The sequence below is a fragment of the Aphelocoma coerulescens genome, chromosome 2, assembly GCF_041296385.1.
Source record: "Aphelocoma coerulescens isolate FSJ_1873_10779 chromosome 2, UR_Acoe_1.0, whole genome shotgun sequence".
Taxonomy (NCBI): domain Eukaryota; kingdom Metazoa; phylum Chordata; class Aves; order Passeriformes; family Corvidae; genus Aphelocoma; species Aphelocoma coerulescens.
Window position 1 is genome coordinate 231,808 of NC_091015.1, and position 17,711 is coordinate 249,518.

The following is a 17,711-nucleotide window of genomic DNA, read 5'->3' on the forward strand; positions in this document are numbered from 1 at the left end:
GTCCATGGGAGGTGCATGAGCCAGAGGGACCATGTGTGGAGGAGCCGATGAAGCAGCAGCAGTGTCAGCAGCGGTTCTGTGACAGCTGGTTAGTGGCTGGTTGGGAGAGCAGCCTTGCTGCTCTTTCTGTTCCTCTCTGGCTGCTGTGTGGGTACCCTCTGCTGTCCTCTCAAGCCATGCAAGATTGAAATCCTATGTGGGAGGACAAGGCTCCTAGTACCACTTTATCCTTGTCCTGTTGGCCTTGGTGGCATGAGCAGTATTTAGTCTTTATCCTCTTCTTCCTGATCATGTTCAGGCCCTCCTAGCCAGGGTCCCAGCTGTGGTTTTTCTCTGTGCTACCTTGTGACCAAACATTAGTGGGGTGAGGGTGAAAGCCCCAGGTGTACTTAAGGGCATGTTGGGTTCTGTTGCTTCTGTCTCTTTGCTGAGTGACCTGGCTGGCTGCTTTTCTGGATAGGAAATGGATGGCTATGACATCTTTTTCTCTGCCTGCAGCTGAGGGCCCTCAGTGTCCTCAATGTCCCTGTGGACTTTCCTACTTGGCAACTGTGGGTGCTGGGCTTGGAGGTGCTGAAGGTGGCTGATTGTGTTTTGTGGGTTTGGGGTCTTTTTTTTTGGTCTTTTTTTTTTTGGTGGGTTTTTGTTTGTAACTTTGGGTTGGTTGGCTTGCCTAAAGTGGTTTGAGGGATTTTTTTTTCTTTTTTTTTTTTTTTTCTTCCCCTGTTAGCCATGGGCATGGGAGAAAATGTCCAAGGGTAGCTGGTGCAGTCAGGAACAGGCAGCCCCAGGTCTGTGAAATGCTGTGTGAAGACATTGCCTGCCCTTGGCCAGAATGCAGTGGGTCATGGGGTGAGGCACACCTGCAGTCAGGGCATTCCTCCCAGGGGCCTTTCCTGGATAGTCTTGGGTGCATGAATAGTGCTGAGCGTGAGGGGTTAGTTTGGGATTCTATTCCCATGATAGCATTGGTTTCAGTGGTAGGAACAGCAGAAGTTTTAAAGACAGGTTGGAGAGGAACTAGGAGTTCTTAGTTTCTCCTTTTCCTCATGTCTTAGGGAATCCAGACTTCCTGTACTCAAAGTTCCCCAAGTCAGGGCTGTTGCACTGAGCCCCTCACCAGGCTGGAGGAGACTCTGTGAAGCTTGAATGTGGATTCCATGGAGGAGCTGGAGATACAGGCACTGCATCCTTCAGGAAAACAATGTGCTCCCAGTCCAGCACCAGTGGGATGCTGCAGGTGTTCACTGGCACAGAACAGCTGTGCTGTGGCAATGGGAATGTTTGGCATGATCCCAGTCTGGTTCATGGGACCCTTTTCAGCTTCAAGGTTCTTACATAATTATTTTCTCTGCTCTGGAAACAGCTGTCAAAAGGAACACAAGCAGAGTCTGGCTCCCTGTTTGACCAGCACCTCCAACCACACCACAAAGAACTTGATCAAAATTTGGGACCAATGTGACAGGATAATCTGTGTTGTACAAGCTGCTTTTCTCAGGGCTACCTCTCTGCTCTTCTGTATCCTGCCCAGCCCTGTGGGCAGCCAACCTTGCTGCCCCAGGGAAGGGGCTGATTCCCAGAGCAGTGTGTGGTACTTGTGAGGGTCTTTTGGTCCCTGTGGAGTTGCCTGTGGGGAAGGGCCCTGTCCTTAGTCTCTTATGACTTCTGACACCGTCTGATCCAGGCCTTTCCCAAGCTCCCCCTCACCCACCTACCTCCCTGCCATAGTTGACCCCACCTTGCTCTGCCTCTTTCTCAGTGGGAGCACCATGTGGAGCAGGAGCTCTCTGCAGAGCAAACAAGCACAAGGAGAGGGTTTCCAGGCTGCCTGCCACCCCTCTTCTTTGTCTAGTCTGTGCTGGTGATTGTACCTAGCAGCTGAAAATAAGCTCTTGGAAGGAGGGGAGGTGGTGATGAGGAGCTGCCAAGCCAGGCTATTTATACTGGGTGATTCAGGCCTGTGCCCAAGTCCAGCCAGATGCAGGGGAGCTGGAACCCAGGAGCAACCTGCAAAGGACAAACCCTTGAACGAGAGGCTCTTTGCTGCTATAGCTCGTTCACTGTGTAGCTCAGACTTCTCGGGTTAGTTACCTGTGATGGACTGCACCTTCCCTCCCCACTCTGCCACACGTTTGCTGCAGCTGGATCAGCGGAAATATTCTCACAATGTGAGGTCCCAATACCACCACAGTGAGCACAGCCAGAGTGCAGAGAGCTGGGGGTACCAGCACAGCCGCCTGGAGCCACTGGAGTGCCGAGATCTGCTGGTCCAGAATGCGCTCTTCACTGGAGACCTGGACATGGTGCAGAAGTACTTCACCAAGAGCACAGCCATCAATCTCATCATTGAGACCAGGGGCGATGTGCTGCGCTGGACTAGCACTAAACGTGGTGGGTATGCGGGAATGGGGGGGATAGTATGTGCCCAGGATGGGGTCCAAAGATAGGGCTCAAGCACCCGAGAAAAATGTTGAAAGGAATGTCCGGTGGGGGAAGAAGGACTTGGGAAGAACAGCTTTTGTGTGAGGAAGGAGGTTTCCAAGGCTGTAGAACAAATAGTAGCAGGCTTGTTGAAGGTGGCATGAGGCAGGTCTACTGGAAAATAATGAGAATAGAGCCCTTGGAAGAGTTGCTGGAGAAACACATTCTCAGGACTGTCCTGTTAAGAGATTGCTGGGATGGATGTGAAATATGTGGGAGGTGGGGAGAGTGCATGGGTGAAAAGGCATCAGAATGCTGTTCTGTTCCATGGGATGGATTTGACAAGGGGGGCAGAAATCCAGTCTACCAGAAAGATGGTGGAAGTAAACTTTCCTGAGTGACAGGAGGTAGGAGCTGATCATCCTTGGTGTTTCCTTCCATCTGTACATCTCACTGTACCTTGTCCAGGCACATCCTGGGGCTACCACACATGCTTCCACACTCTCTGGTCCCTTTTACTTACCTCCTTGTCAATGGCACCTGTGAGCTTCTCAGTAAGCACTGTAGCTGGTGTGTTCAAGGGAGAGGTGTGCTGAGCAGCCTGGATGTGCCCTTGTTCTTGCTGCTGTCAGTTAGTGATGTGGTGCAGACAGACTCCCAGAATTTATGAGTGTCAGGTGTGGAAGGGCTTTAACAGTACCACCCTCCTCTACAGAAGGCTGGTGGCAAAAGCCACCCATACCAGAATGGAAGAGCTGTTGACGAGACTGCTTTTCCAGAGGAGCAGGCTGATTGTCCTGGTGCTTAGTCAGATGACAGCATTTTGTGGGGATCCACTCCAGCAAGAGACAAATAGGGTGTGTGGGCTTGCAGATGCACGTGCTGCTACTTGTGAGTGGTGAAGATTATTTACTGAATTGCAGGCTTTGTACAACCCGGGTTTTGAACTGTTACAGTCTACTTAGGAATGAAATCACTAAAGGTATTGCCCTTTGTGTAACTGAGACCATTTGTCAGTAAAATACGAATTGGGCATTGTAACTCCTGTCTTATGCTAGGCTGGCAGACACTGGAACAGCCAGTCTCTGTTCCAGAAAATGGAACAGACAATGTAAAACAACCTCACGCAGAAATTTCTCTTATCAACAAAGTTTCAAGACATGAAAACCCCAACTGAACAAGATCATTCATCAAGCACAGAGCAAAAATGTGCTGCCAAATTTATCAGATAAGGATACAAAACAAAAACCAAAACAAACCTTCATGCTACCCGAGGCTTGCCTCTGTATCTCACTGACCGTGCAGGGACAGGTTCTTAGAACTGACTCAGTGACCTTAACAGTAGGTTCTAGTGACCTTGTCTTTTCCAAATCACCCCTCTTGGTATTTTAAGGTGCCCAGAAGAAGTGTAAACTGTCTGGTGTCACTGACACACAGCTTTCTGCCTCCCTGGTGTGTGGCTGGGAACCTCAAGCTCTCATGGGACACCTGCTTATATCCTTGGGGAAATAGAGGGTCCCATCAGGTGAGAATATATGCCAGGGGCTTCCCTTTCTTTACCCTTTTGCAGGCTTTTGCTTTGTCATTTTAGTTAGACAAGGTGAAGTCTGCACAGACAGAGCAAACCAGATACTGGCAGCATAGAACTTGCTCATTTATTTTCATTACTGAGAAGGGTAGAGTTCCCTGTCTAACACTCTGCTCTGGTCCCCTGGTAATTGTTGCTTGGTGGTCTGTTGGGGTCACTTAACTGGTGTTTAGCTGCAGGATCTGAGTAGTTCCGTGACACAAAATTACACTGAACACTACTAGCCTTCCACACAGTTTGACACGTTCTCTAGATCATGTGGTGTGAACAATATGTACACAGTGCTAATGCCACGTGAGCAACACATGCTCTTCTGTGACCAAGGTGGGTGGGTTGGCTGTATGCAGCCAAGTGGTGTCAGAGGAAAACACCATCTCAAGTAACAGGACTGCAGTGAGCAACTCTGAGTCAGGGGAGTGTCTGAGGACTGAAAGAAAACACTAAAGCTATGCAGGGGCTCTGTGCAAGGCTGGATATCAAGAAAAAGGAGGAAGCAGGGAGGGTCTAAAGGACAATTACCTCTAGTTTTTCCCATCCTTGTGCCTGTTTCTACCACTCCTTAGGCTTTGATTAAAAAGAGATGTCCTGTAGCTTGTTTAAAAACCTCCCTAGTGCTAATGGCTCAGGTGCAACTGGTAAGTGGGTGTGCAGTGCTGGAGACATGTGGAGCCAAGAGGTGAGCAAAGGCATGGGAGATGTGTGTGGAGCTGCTGGGGTCATGCTGTTGTGGTCTGGACAGCACTGGGCAACAAAACGCTGAGTAGGCATGAAACGATTTCCCATTCTGTTGTCTTAGTGATGTCCCATCCCTGGTTTCCACCCTTCAAGCTCCCCTGCCCTGCCTGAGGATTTTCCCTTCACAGCAGGGCACTGCAGAGGTACTGCTGCCCGAGCGGGGAGCCTTTATTGGCGTCTTGGCCCCAGCATTTGATCACAAGGTTTCCCAGAATAGAACAGCTGAGACATGAGCCATGCCCAGCCTGGGCCAAAGAGAGGGGTGTGATGTGTTCCCCCTCCCTGTGGAACACCCTGGGCTGGCAGGCAGAGTCTCAGCCCAAACACAGGCTGCTGGTGGGGCTGTGCCTCAGAGCCTGGCTGGGGTGCACAGCAGGTCCTGTCCTAGTCTCTGAGAAGGGTCTGGTTGTTTGTTATGGGCAGCATCACAGGTGGAAGAGATGAGAGCCAGGAGCCCATCCGCACACAGCAGGTGGTTGGCCCTGCCCAGGTGTTCTGGCAGGCCCTGCTGGCTGGGGATCGGGAGATTGTAGCTGAGATCCTCAGAGATCCTCAGAACAACCTGAGCCCCAGTGCTGTGTTTGACACCAGTGACCTGGAAGAATGGAAGAACTACCGCTTCAACCCCCGCCGGCTGAGTATGTGGGAGCAGTGGGGCTCGGCCTGTGGTGTGTGCTGTGGGGCATAGCTGTTGCTGGGGTTGGGTGTTATGGGTGCTCCTTGGGTTACAGAAGAGTGGGAATGGGAGCAAGAGCATGGGGATGTGGTCAGGTTTTCCTGTGATCCTTGTGGAAGAGGGTTCATGTTTCTGAGAGCACAGGGTGCATCCAGGAAACCTGGCCCCTCTCACAGGTATTGTCTTAAATGCTTGAGAACTGCTCTCTGTGCAGCCTGCACTGGGCTGCCAGGTCCCACTGCAGGTTGTGCCAGATTTGTCACAACATGAGCTAGGTCTTTGAGATGGTTTATTTTGAACCTGGCCCTGGAAAACACAGATGACCACATACTGCTTCTGCAAGAAGGAGCTGAGAGGATGTAGTGTGGAACATACCATGCAGTCTGGGATGTCCTCCAGCTCAGTCTGGGTAGGCAGCAAGAAGCACAGTTTAAAGAGCTTTTTTCCTGTAGCATCTGCAGGCTGTTAGCCAGCAGACTGCACCAGCTCAGCGATGGTTTGTGCTGGGTCAGCACCTTTGAGAGCTGGCACATTTCAGTCCCTTGCTCTCTCCTAGGCCCTAGATGTCCATCTCTGCTGTAGCTTGTCTGCACCCTGCTCAGGGCGTGTTTGCGTCCCCTGTGTGTGTGGCAGCTGGCTCTGACACTTCTCTTACTGCCCAGTTCCTTGTGTTTGTGGTGCTTCACACATGGTGTTTAGCCCAGCCACCTCGCTGCCATCAGCCCTGCTGGTGCCCCAGACCTTTCACTTGCTGCACTCCTGACAACAGAAACCCCATGTATGTACCTGAGCCACAGGTGAAGGGCACACTGCCATGGACTCCTGCTCCCTGGAGCTCCCTGTCTGCACTGCTGTGTGGCCTGAGAGCCTTCCATGGATCTCTGCCTTTGGTAGGCCAGTCGTAACGCAGGGACCTTGCAGGGAAGGGACTTGAAGTCCCTGGAGGGGAAACACAAGTGTCTCAGGGGGGATGTACATCAGGTGCTTCAAGGAAAAGGGCAATTCTTTGTGCACTGTGGCTGGATGTGGCTCCCTGACCTCTCTTCCCCTGCAGGACTGTGGTCGCTGAGCTATGAGCAGGAGCTCACCACACCGCTGCACATCACAGCCAGCCGGGGCTACACGGACTGCCTGCGGCTCCTGCTGCTCCGTGGCGCTGCCGTCGACTTTGCTCCGGGGGGCAAGACGGCCCTGCACGAGGCTTGTGCAGCTGCCAGCACCGACTGTGTGCGCCTGCTGCTCAGCTCTGGAGCTGATCCTGAGGCTGTTTCTGAGGATGGCTACAGGCCCCTGCACCTCTGCAAGAGCTCAGACTCCATCGAGTGAGTTCTGCTTGGGGGAGTGCAGCCAGCCTCCCTCTCCCTCAAGCCTAATCCCCTGTAGGAGGGGTCCCTGAAGATGGTTTGATGGGTGCAGAATGGTGCTGGCCTTGGTGCCTGTTCCTGGGCCAGGATCACTTCTGAGGTCAAACAGATGACTGCAAGCTCGTGTCCTTAGCAGATGCAGCTGAGCCAGGTGCTGCTGTCTGGTCTGCCCACCAGCAACATGGAGCCAGTGGTCACACTGCAATGTTCAGGGCATTCCTGAGCAGATCCACTGCATATGTGAGCAGGCATCAGATGTGACAACACTTCAAGAGATCTGTTTGTGGAGTTAGCTGAAATTAGGGTGACAATATCTCTACACTCTAGTCATCCTGGCTTAAAACCACTGCTCCAGGGCATGAGGAGCAGGGATTTTTGGACTCTGGGGAAAAGCTGTGGGATGGTACAGATGTGGGGGCTGGGAGGTAGGATGGGAGGTGGAGATGAGAAATGGTCACCAAGTCACCTTGGTCCACTCAGGTGTGTCCGGCAGCTGCTGCAGCACGGTGCCAGTGCAAACAGTCAGACAGAGGAGGAGAGTGACACAGCACTGCACGTGGCATCACGGCACGGCCTGGCAGAGCACGTCCAGCTGCTTCTGCGCCACGGGGCTGAACTGGAGGTAAAGAACAAGGAGGGGCAAACGGCCCTGAATGCTGCCTGTGCTCAGCACCATCAGCCCCAGGACATGGACCGCTACTACCGGGTCTGCCAGCTGCTGGTGGAGAGCGGTGCCAGCATCAACACTGTGGATCGGGACCAGCAGCACCCACTTCACCTGGCCTGCAAGAATGCCAATGCTCAAATCGCAGAGTTACTGCTGGCCCGGGGTGCCAATGTCAATGTCATGAACTATGGTGGCAACACGGCCCTGCACAACATCCTGCAAGTAGCTGCCTACAAGCTGGAGCATCGCCCGGAGCTCGTGGTGCGAGCACTGCTCAACCATGGAGCCGTTCGCATCTGGCCAGGCTCCCTCCTCAAGGTGCGGGTCTCCAGCAGAGCTGGGAGTGTGGTGGGAGAGGAAGGTTGTGAACAACATCAGGGCCCCAGTGAGCCCTCCTGTCACAGCAGGGCTCGTTCCATGGCAGCCTGTTTGCTGCCCTGCCCTGCTCTGCCCAGGGCCTGGGAAGGGAGAAATGGCATTATGGGAGAACTGGTATGGGATGGTATCCCTGATGTTTTCTCCTGGTGGGTGTTTTCCTGTAGGACTCTCCTTCTTCTGTCTGCTAAGCTATGTGGACAGTACTCACCCAGTTTCCATAATCACTTGCTCTGGAAAGTGGTTGGTCCTTTTTCTTTGGAGACAGTTTCTTCTCAGGGGCACACCCTCCAGCTCCTGCTGTCGCTGCAAGACACCAGCAGACAAAGGGTTAATTTCCTGTCTTAATTCCTGAGCAGTGCAATAATTACCCAGCCCGGAGATCAGCAGATTGCTCTCCCCTTTGGGAAAATACAGGAAAATCAACAATTAACACTAATTAATCTCCTATTAACGCCAGATAATGAGGATCACTGGTACAGCCAGAATAGACTCTGACAGCTACTGCTGGCCTGGGCCATGGGGAGTGGCAGCCTGAAGCCGGGGAAATCTGCCTCTATGTGGCTTTGCCTGAGTAGGGTGTGCTCCAAAGGCTGCACTGTTGCTAGGTACATGGCATTGGTGTGTCACCTGCACCTATGCGAATGTGGGATGCACCAGAGATGGTGTACAACTATGTGTGAAGCCTTCTGGGGCTTTGTGTAGCCCTTGACATGGGCACAGCATGGACATGGACACAGGTACAGATGTCTCTGCAGCCCTGCACCAAACAGGCACAATCCTGCACCCCTGAGACCCTGGTGCATCCCTCAACAGAGGTAGAGTGTGCTGTGCTCTGGCTGATCACAGAATGAGTGCCAGTCCCTGCCCCGAATGGCTCATGCTCTAACTACCAAAATGTGAGGTAAGGAACCTGGTGTAAAGCAGAGTGTTGGTGTTCATGAGCTACTTGCAGCAGTGAAGCCAATGGAGATCATCATCCCAGCCATGTATGATGGTCCCTGTGTCTGAGGAGAAGCTGTGGGGACCCAGTTGTGCTGAAGGCAGCCATGCCATGCTGGCTGGGTGATGGCTCAGTCACCCTCTTTGCAAGGAGGGATGCTCTGGTGCTTCATACCTGCAGTGGTTTTTCTCTCCTGGGGCAGCATGCAGGACAGACAGGAGTTCACCAGATTTACTGTATCTGGGTTTGAGCAGTATTTTACTCACCTCAGAGTGGGGCTTGCAGGATCTTGTCCAATGATGGTGATCACCTGCTCTTTCCCTGGCCAGGTGCTGCGGTACTGCCACACCTGCCCCCGTGTCATCGAGGCCCTGGTGAACAGCTACACCCATGTGCGCGTCTCTGAGGACTGGGTGGAAGCAGTTCCAGTAGAGGTTGTACAGGTGAGGGAACAAATGCCTACTGCTGGCTGAAGAGCACAAGTCCACATTCTGATGGGTTGCCGGGGGCATCTGGGCCTGGAGGGGGTTGAGCATTGTGGGGTTGCCAGACACAGGGATGGTGCTGTTGGGGACAGGGAAGATGCTCCATAGTGAGGCAAATGGATGTCTGGTTCTACCTCTGGTCCCAGGGTGATATCTTCAGCTTTGTGTGCCTCTGGTCCTTTCTTCTCTCTGTAGAAATACCCATGTTTCTACCAGTCACTTTTCTCCCTGGGGCACAGACCTCGCTCCTTGCAGCACCTGGCTCGCTGCACTCTCAGGACCAGCCTGGAGGGCCGGCTGCTTCTGGTCCTGTCCCAGCTACACCTGCCAAGTGCCCTGCACCAGTTCCTGCTGCTCGGCTTTGAGGACATTCTCTACTAGGAGTTGTGGTTCCAGTCCTGCTGTGCCTTTCAGTGTAGATGTTCCATCCCTGCCAATGCAGTCTGTGCTTTCCCCTCACCCCCTTCCCCTCAGCCCATTCCTACCTGGCCACATTAGCCCCCTGTGCCAAGCCTGTTGCTGTGTACCAGTCCCAACCAGCCTTGTGCTGTGCCTCATGCACCTGTTTTGGAGCATTCTGTTTGTCCATACTAATCAGCACAGACTCCAGACTAAGAAAAGGAGGCATGGGGATTAGGGCATTTTGTGGTACAAGGAGTAAAGACACTGTATGGATCACAGGCTTAGTAGTAGCATAGAAACATAGATGTTTCCCTATCCCAAATCCAAATACTCTACCCTGTACTAGGCAGCTCTGGTACCCTGAATGTTTGGTGTAATCCTGTCTTTAGTCAAGTTGTTTACGGTCTGTACTGAAAGGTATTTGGAATAAATCCTGGTCTTTACACCTACCTGAGCATGACTTCTACGTTTCCTTGAAGACTGTCCTGATAGAGCTCACCTGACATGTCATGGGTGGTGGCATATGCACTTAGACCTGTGCACCCACCTGCTTCTCAGAGGGAAATGTGTGGTAGGTGTTCCAATCAAATCCCTTTCATGAAGGTACAATGTCTGGGTTACCTGGCTCAGGAGCTTGGGGCAGGATGGCAGTGCCTGTGCAACACTGGGGACTTCACTTCTGGGTGAGCAGGCATGTGCCCTGAAAATGCTGCTCCCCCGGGCAGAGAGCAGCCAGCACCTGCAGAGCACTGTGTGGGTTCACACTGTGGCCTGGGCTGTACCATGCTCTTGCCAGGGTAAAGGGAAAAGTTCGGTCCTGTGACTTCAAGACACAGTTGTAAAGAAGGGAAGCGCTATCCATCCTTTAAAGATTTGCTGTAAGCAAACTCCATTACTACTTCTGGCTCAGGGAATACCTTGAGCACCACAGCTGTGGCTGGCACAGGTACCCAGGGCAGCATACTGTGGGTCCCTGTTCTTGCTGCACTTGTTCTGCCTGGCCTCTCTTCACGGCCACATCAACAGTAGGACTCTGCAACATGCAGCTCTGAAGACAAAGCTGTTTGACAGACCCAGTGGTGCTGTCTGTTCCTGCCTCTCTGGCCACATGGGCTGTGGCTCTGTGCCCTCAGTTACTGTCACCTTATACTGCCAGGCCCTGCTGCTCTGAGGGGGAGAGCCCAAAATCACACTGTGAGGTTGATTGTGCTGTTCCTAATGTGCCTGTACTGCTGATATGCCACAGCAGGAATGCTAACAGGGTACAAGAGGCATGTGTTTGCGGTACAGGTGCACACAAGGTGCCTGGAAAGCATTTGTGGCTGCCTTTGTGTAGGTACTATTGCAGTATAGAGATAGTATATCTCAGGAACACTTAACTATGTGTTTTATGACATCCAGGGCAGAGAGGTGAGGTGCTGGCTTGAGGTGACCACAATGATCTGCAAAACAGGGAGGAAGTGTACAGGGGAGCCAAAGTTTTTAAAATACACCCATAATGGCCTGCCCTCTCACCGTGGACTAGCAGTGCATTTCCCTTGAACCAGGGTAGGAACTGGGTCTGAAGCTCTCTCCTTCCTGCTAGCTGAACTGGCTTGTCTGCTCAGATTATCTGTTTATGGGATCAGGGCCAGTGGTCTTGTTCCCAAAGTCTAATCACCACTTTAGAGAGTTCATTTTTAGCCAGGTGATGTCTCTGAGTGAAAGAGGAAGAGAAACAGGAAGGTTTGTTGTTTTTGGTGGCAGTACAATCTGGGATTGCCTTAGCCTGAGCTGGTGCCCTGGTCTGAAGGCAGCCTGCAGAGCAGCACACCTGGGCAGGTGTACCATCCTTCTCTCCAACATTGTCCCCATGCCCGCAGTAACTGGTGCTCAGTAATGCATGCTCAGCCACTAAAATAAGATCTCCTTAAGAACGGGGAAGGGTTGAATTTAATGGTTTGCTTTATTTTGTAGTTGTTACTTGCAACTGTTAGGCTTATAGCTGTTTCCTGGGTCTTGCTGGTTGCTTTTGCCAGTTCTAAGGCTGCTCTGCACTGGGTGATGAGGGCAGCTCCAGCTCTTCTGGTGGGAAGAGGTGAACCCACAGGGTCTGGTTTCTCCAAATGCAGGAGCAGATGGAGCTCTGGCACATCCTAGTCCTTCCTGGACAAAGGTGTTGTGGCCCAGACGGGCACCTGCTGCAATGAAGGATCCATGGTGGGGCTGCAGGTACATTTCCAGTGCTCCTCTCAGAGCCACCAGGTTTATAGACAGAGCATCCTAGTGTGCACCAGCCCATCAGGGAGGGCTGAGGTCAGGTGGGTGGCCAAGAGGGACAGGCCATCCCTGGCCACACATCTTCAGAAACTGAATTTTGTCTGTGCTCCCACCAAAATTGAAAGGGCGGGAGTTCATTATGCATAAGGATACCACTGGGTAACAGTCTTCAAGGAATGTGAGGCTGGTAGGAAAAGGGAAGAACCTTTTACAGAGTGACCAAGGCAACTGGTGGGGAAAAAACTAAACCAAATCAAACCAACCCACCAGAAAACCTTCTGGGAACTCTTTTGCCCTTTGGCAAATGGAAACAATCAGAAAGGTTCAAGCTAAGATGCAGGCTGAGTGCAAATGCTCTGAGTTCAACTCAGTTATGCTAATTGATTAGCAATTGATTTTCAAAAACATTTACAAGAACAGATTTTAAAAGGTTTAATGTTCCAGAGCATGTTCTGGCAATTTAATAAGCTTTGCTATTTTCTCAGGTTTCTGAAGGGGAAATTCCTAATGCAGCATTGGATCTACTTGCTGGGACAATTTTGCCAGGGAAATTTAACCATCTCGAGTGGGAGGGCTGTGGTCTCCACTGAGAACACCAAGCATCAGGTGATGTTAGCACAGGGGCACAGGGTTCTGGTGTGTTTTTACCAGCTGCTGCAGGCACAAGCAGCTGCTGGTCACTTCTGTGTCCTAGGTTTGCTGGGAATATCTTTTGGGCACAGGCTGCTGTTCCTGCTTCAGCATGCACCTGGGTTTGTCAGCAGAGCAGTCACGGCAAGGGGAACTGTTAGGAGTGGCTGGAGAAATGTGAGTCTACCACTGCATTCTCAGTGCAGCCATTTGAGTGACATGCTCTGGGAAAAAATCATCTCAGTTCTAGGCAGAAGTTTCCATCCCAGCTGCAGCCACTGGATCCTGCTTTGACCCTCCCTGTGCAGCCAAAGTCCTGCCCATCCCTGGTATCCCCTTTTGACAGACAACCATCACTCTCTGCAGGCTTCCCAGCCTCAAGCACCTGCTTGACTCTCACTCGAATTTTCCTGTTCCTCAGTAAAGAGCATGAGGCCATAATGGGGGTTAACAGTAATGGTACTTACAGCCACAAAGCAAGTAGAGAAAAGCTCTTCCCCAGCATGTCTGTCCCCACCCTGAGTTGTACCCTGCTTCTTAGATAGTTTTGAGTCAAAAAGGCATCTTTGTATTTTTTGGTTGTGGAGAGACCTTTTTTTTCCTGCCATAAATTTGACTAGTCCCTTTCTGGACCTGTGTATATTTGAGCATTCTGATGCCCTTGTGGCAAAGAGAGAAGAATTGCACAGTGTATTGATCACCTCCCTCTATTAATCTTTCTGCTGTCACTGTCATGTTTCATTTGATGCCGTGTAAGTATATATGGGCAATGATTGTCTTTCTCTTCATCATATTATTTAAAACTATACAGATCTCTGCTATTTCCCTCCTTATTTGGGCTGGAATTCTGTTCAGCTGTGCTGTTCCTGTGTGGAAGCTGTCACACAGTCCTTATGCCACACACAGGGTTTCCCTGGGCCTTTACTGGCTGCAGTGCATCCCTCGGAGATGGAGGGGAGGACATCTGTGCACAGCGCTTGAAATGGGGTTGTGCTGTGGTTGTGTAAGGGTTGTTCTGTTGTGGATTTGAGACCCACACAAATGCTCAGGAACCTTGGATTCATATTTGACATGATTTGACCAGTTGCACAGCCCAGGAGGAGGCATGAGCAGTGATGCCCTCCAGTCAGTGTGGTCTGTGCTCTGATGTTGGATGTTGCAACCTCTAATGTTTTTCAGGCTTGTTACTATCCATGATGCCGTCCCTGATTTAAAGTGAAGCGCCATTCTTCTTACTTATATGTTTCACCTTATACTTCACTGTAACAACCCAGGCTGTTCATGAACCTGGTGTTTCCAGCAACCCACATCAGGTTGTCTTGAGCAAGTGCCACCTATTACTTTTACCATCCCAACAATTAATTTTTATCCATTGCAATAATTTTATCGGCAATTGTTTTTTATTTCTCTCTGATTGCTAATAGCATATAGCATTGGTATGTGAAGAGAATAGAGCTAGAAACACGCCTGTCAAATGGCTGTGTAGGATAAGTCTCCTCAGTCACCAGGTTCTTTTGGATCTGTTAATACTGAGCACATTAACTGCAGCATACAGCTGATTTTTCTTATTAGAATGCCATGAAGAACTTAGTCAAATGACTTACAGGATTCTAAGCTTGGCCCATTTCTCTCAGCTCTATCAAACTTGTAGGCTTATAAAAAAGGTATATAAAATAATTTGAAAGTACTTCTTTCAAATTACATTAAATTGGGTTCTAGTTTTTACTAACTTGCCCAGGACATCCTTTGACTGCTTGTCTGTGATTGCTTGGGAGGTATGTTGAACTAACTGCTCTGTAGTTTCTTGGATATCCATGTGAACACATTTAAATACTGACAAGACATTGGTATTTTTCCCCCTAGTAATCTTAAGTTCCCCAGTGTGCCATGATTTGTTATAAAGAAAAAAAATAAATGGTTCAGTGAACTCATTAGCCAATTAAATACTCTTGGCTGTAAGCTCTTCTCTTGCACATTATAAAAATTGTTACTTACACAGTTTAGCATCTTCCTTAATTACTGATGAAATAGAAAGTATTTCATTACCACTGTAAAATATGAATATTGCACATAGTCGTTCCAAATGCAGAGCAGAAATAGTTAGGGAGTTATTGGTTTTCATTATGCAGAATGTGTGTTGCACACAGACACCTGGGGCAGGTGCCCAGTGCCTACAGGTCTCTGGGTTCTCTGCTGCAGGCACATCCTGCTCTAGGGTCGATGTTTCAGAAAGTTTGAGAAATTGGAGGGGTTCAGAGTAGCACCATGCATGGGTGATGGGCTGCAGTGGCTCCTGGCTGTGGGAGCTGTGGAGAGGGGGGCTTGGACACACCAAGCTTGCTCCTCAGAGTCCCGTGTGCAGGTGTGGGTGCCTGTTCTCCAGTTTTGGGTTCACAGGGCAGGAGGGGCTGAGAGCCCACTCCCAAAGAGCACCAAGGGCCCCTTCATTGTCCCCTGACACCCACTGCTGGACCCTACTGTGCCTTCTTGCTCAACCTCCCTGCAGGGTTCATTCAGCACTGTCAGGCCTTCCGAGTGGCACTTGGAGGTAAAACTAGATCTGGTGGCTGGAAGTTGAAGCTGGGCAAACATGTATTAGAAATGAGACATTTTTAATAGCAAGGGCAATTAATCTTCTAGTTACTTGCATCTTAGAACAGGTTATCATGGTGGATGTAGATTTCTTATCTCAGGGGTTATTTTAAAATCACATGGGGATCTGCCCTAGCCCAGACCAGGGATCATCTGCATGGTGCTCGGCCCAGCCCCAAGGAGATCAGGCTGATTAATTACAGATCTATGAACCACTCCCCTGCACTGGGCTGCCACAAGCTGCTGTGTGTGTCACACTACTGAGACTGTGTGTGGCCCCACGATAATAAGTTCCAGTTTCCCTTCCCAGCACTGCTAACTCCATTGACACCTCATTGACAGCTCTGACTTGACCTGAGTTTCCTTCGTTTTGACCCCACTGGTTTGTACGGATTCTGTCACCTTCCTTGCTTTGAATGTGCTGCCTGCAGCAGTTTCTGAGAAAAACATTCTGAAATAAATGGTGACGCTGCTTTTATTAAGTTATTTAAATGTTTGCTCTTACACCATTTCTCTCACAAGCTTTAGCTTTGACATCCCAGCTGTTTGGCAGCACCATACATATTTCACTTGAGCAGGATGGACAGTGGTCAGGAGTTCCAAAGGACCCCAGGGCTGGATGTGACCCACAATGGCAAACCCCATCCTTTCCCCAGCACATGAGCACCTCAAGGGCTGCCTGACAACCCTGGCTGTGATTTCCCCCTGAAGAGGGACTGCAAGGTGCCCTGATTCAGGGTAGTAGGAACCTCAGTGTCCACCCCAAGCTGTGACCCCCCTCACAGCAACACAGCCCCCCTGAGGATTCATGCTGGGGTCTTGCTTGGCCTGACAGCAGCTCTCCCACTGCCAAGGGCTTCTGGTCTTTCTTTGTGAGGAGCATGACTCCAAATACTTCCTGCACTTCTGTTTCCATCCAGATGTGCTGCAGCAGATGCTGATGCTCCTGAGGTGCCATGCTCCACAGGTGAATCCCAGGGGAGCAGACCCCTTTTGCACACTGGTGCTCTTTGAGCTGTCAGCCCCGCTCTGGCTCACTGCCACATGTCAGCAGTGTCACCTGCAGCTGCTTAGCAGGGATGGGTGGTTCAGGTCACTAAAAGAATCACCAGCAAAGGTATCAACAAAAGCAGGTTTGGTATAACTGTGCAGTGGTAGCAGAAGACATCAAGAATGATCAGAAGACAAGGAAATGGCCAAAAAAAGCTGCCTCAGGGACCTGGAGAAACCTGAGCAGTGACAAAATAACAATATATTAACATGGAAAAGTTACCTGAGCACATCTCCTATGAGGAAAGGCTGAGGGAGCTGGAACTGTTCAGCCTGGAGAAGAGAAGGCTCGAGGGGATCTCAGTGTGGATAAATACCTGAAGGGAGGACACTAAGATGATGGAGTCAGGCTGTTTTCAGTGGTGCCTTTGACTGCACTGTGCTCCCAGCTGAAGAAACGATATTCATGTCCCAGACTGTATTGTGGATAGTGCTGCATAACCCATTTTGCTCTGAATCCTGCATCCTGCACTCTGAGAACGCCAGCTTTGCTTATAGGTTCCTGGGTTCTGTCACAGAGCCATGAGATGTATGTCTATATAGTGCTCTGCAGATGATGGATGTCTTCCGAATGAAAGGTTCTAGAGTGCCATGCTCCCATAACTGCCCGTGCACTTGGAGAGAGCTGCTTCCAGGCTAAACATGCAAGAGGTACCAGCCCTGTACCTTAGAAGCCCCATAAATTATCTAAAGAATTTGGCTAGCATTGCTCTCCCTGAGCAGGATCCAAACACAGGAGTGAGGGAGGGCTTGGCTCTCCTAAGCAGAGCAATCCTCAAAGAAATATGTGAACCTTGGCCAGGAGTACGGAAACAAAAATTTCTGGTCTGAGATATTGTGAACAGCAAACCCATGCACCTGGGAATGCTCTTGCTACTGTTAATGAGGATCCGGGATTCTTATTGCTCTAGCTGTGGCTCTGCCGGGTCTCTAGATCTGAAATATGTTCCTCAGGCATGAACAGGCATTTCCTCAGCTGCTGCAGCCAGGTTTTGCTGTCAGAAGCTGAAGACAGAAGTACATGGGGCAGCTCTGCAGTCAGGGAAAGCCTGTTGGGACCTCCTGGGTGCCCCTTGCACATGAGCTCTTGCCTACCTCAGGCAGTGTGTGGCTGCAGAGCCTGATGGATCATGCTATGGGCACATCCAGTAGCAGAATCTGTGCCTGGCGGGAGCCCAGCTTTGGTCAAACAACATCATGGCCACAGCCAGCCTGTTATCTAGACTTCCCAAACTTTGAGTAAATAATTTTACAACATTACTCTTGCCTTTAATATGTTTAGCAGCTATATTGCAGGAATGCCTAGAGGCTGTGACTAGATTTAGTCCTGTTGTGCTAGATTCTGTGCAGAGATAGTAAGTGGAGCAGGTAGAGGCATAAAGTTAAGACTGCATAGCAGTTTCCATTAGGAAGACCTGCTTTCATTTCCCAGTCAGTCATTACATTTTAACTGTTGCAGTTGTGGTTGCTGTGCTTTGTGCCTGTCTCAAAACTACCCATTACAGATACAGCAAAAATTAATTG

The 17,711-nt window shown here is 50.4% G+C and overlaps 1 protein-coding gene across 3 annotated transcripts; it reads left to right on the top strand.

The window, feature by feature from the left end:
• On the top strand, positions 1-16,683 carry ASB10 (ankyrin repeat and SOCS box containing 10). Of its 3 annotated transcripts, none has more exons than XM_069006102.1 (6): positions 1-88; positions 1,059-2,391; positions 6,475-6,742; positions 7,265-7,769; positions 9,099-9,212; positions 9,494-16,683. In XM_069006102.1, exons 2-6 carry the CDS (start codon positions 2,097-2,099, stop codon positions 9,617-9,619), a joined length of 1,308 nt encoding a protein of 435 aa, XP_068862203.1. In that variant the 5' UTR covers positions 1-88; positions 1,059-2,096; the 3' UTR covers positions 9,620-16,683. The 3 variants fall into 3 exon arrangements, with proteins under 3 accessions (XP_068862203.1, XP_068862202.1, XP_068862204.1); XM_069006101.1 differs by having other exon boundaries at positions 14-88; positions 9,450-16,683; XM_069006103.1 differs by lacking the exons at positions 1-88; positions 1,059-2,391 and adding an exon at positions 2,426-5,382 and having other exon boundaries at positions 9,450-16,683.
• Positions 16,684-17,711: the final 1,028 nt, after the last annotated feature.

Coding starts and splice junctions, on each gene's coding strand:
- ASB10 (XM_069006101.1), top strand. CDS start 2,097: ATGGACTGCACCTTCCCTCCCCACTCTGCCACACGTTTGCTGCAGCTG. Junction 2,392..6,474: donor CTGGACTAGCACTAAACGTG/GTGGGTATGCGG, acceptor CTTCCCCTGCAG/GACTGTGGTCGCTGAGCTAT. Junction 6,743..7,264: donor AAGAGCTCAGACTCCATCGA/GTGAGTTCTGCT, acceptor TGGTCCACTCAG/GTGTGTCCGGCAGCTGCTGC.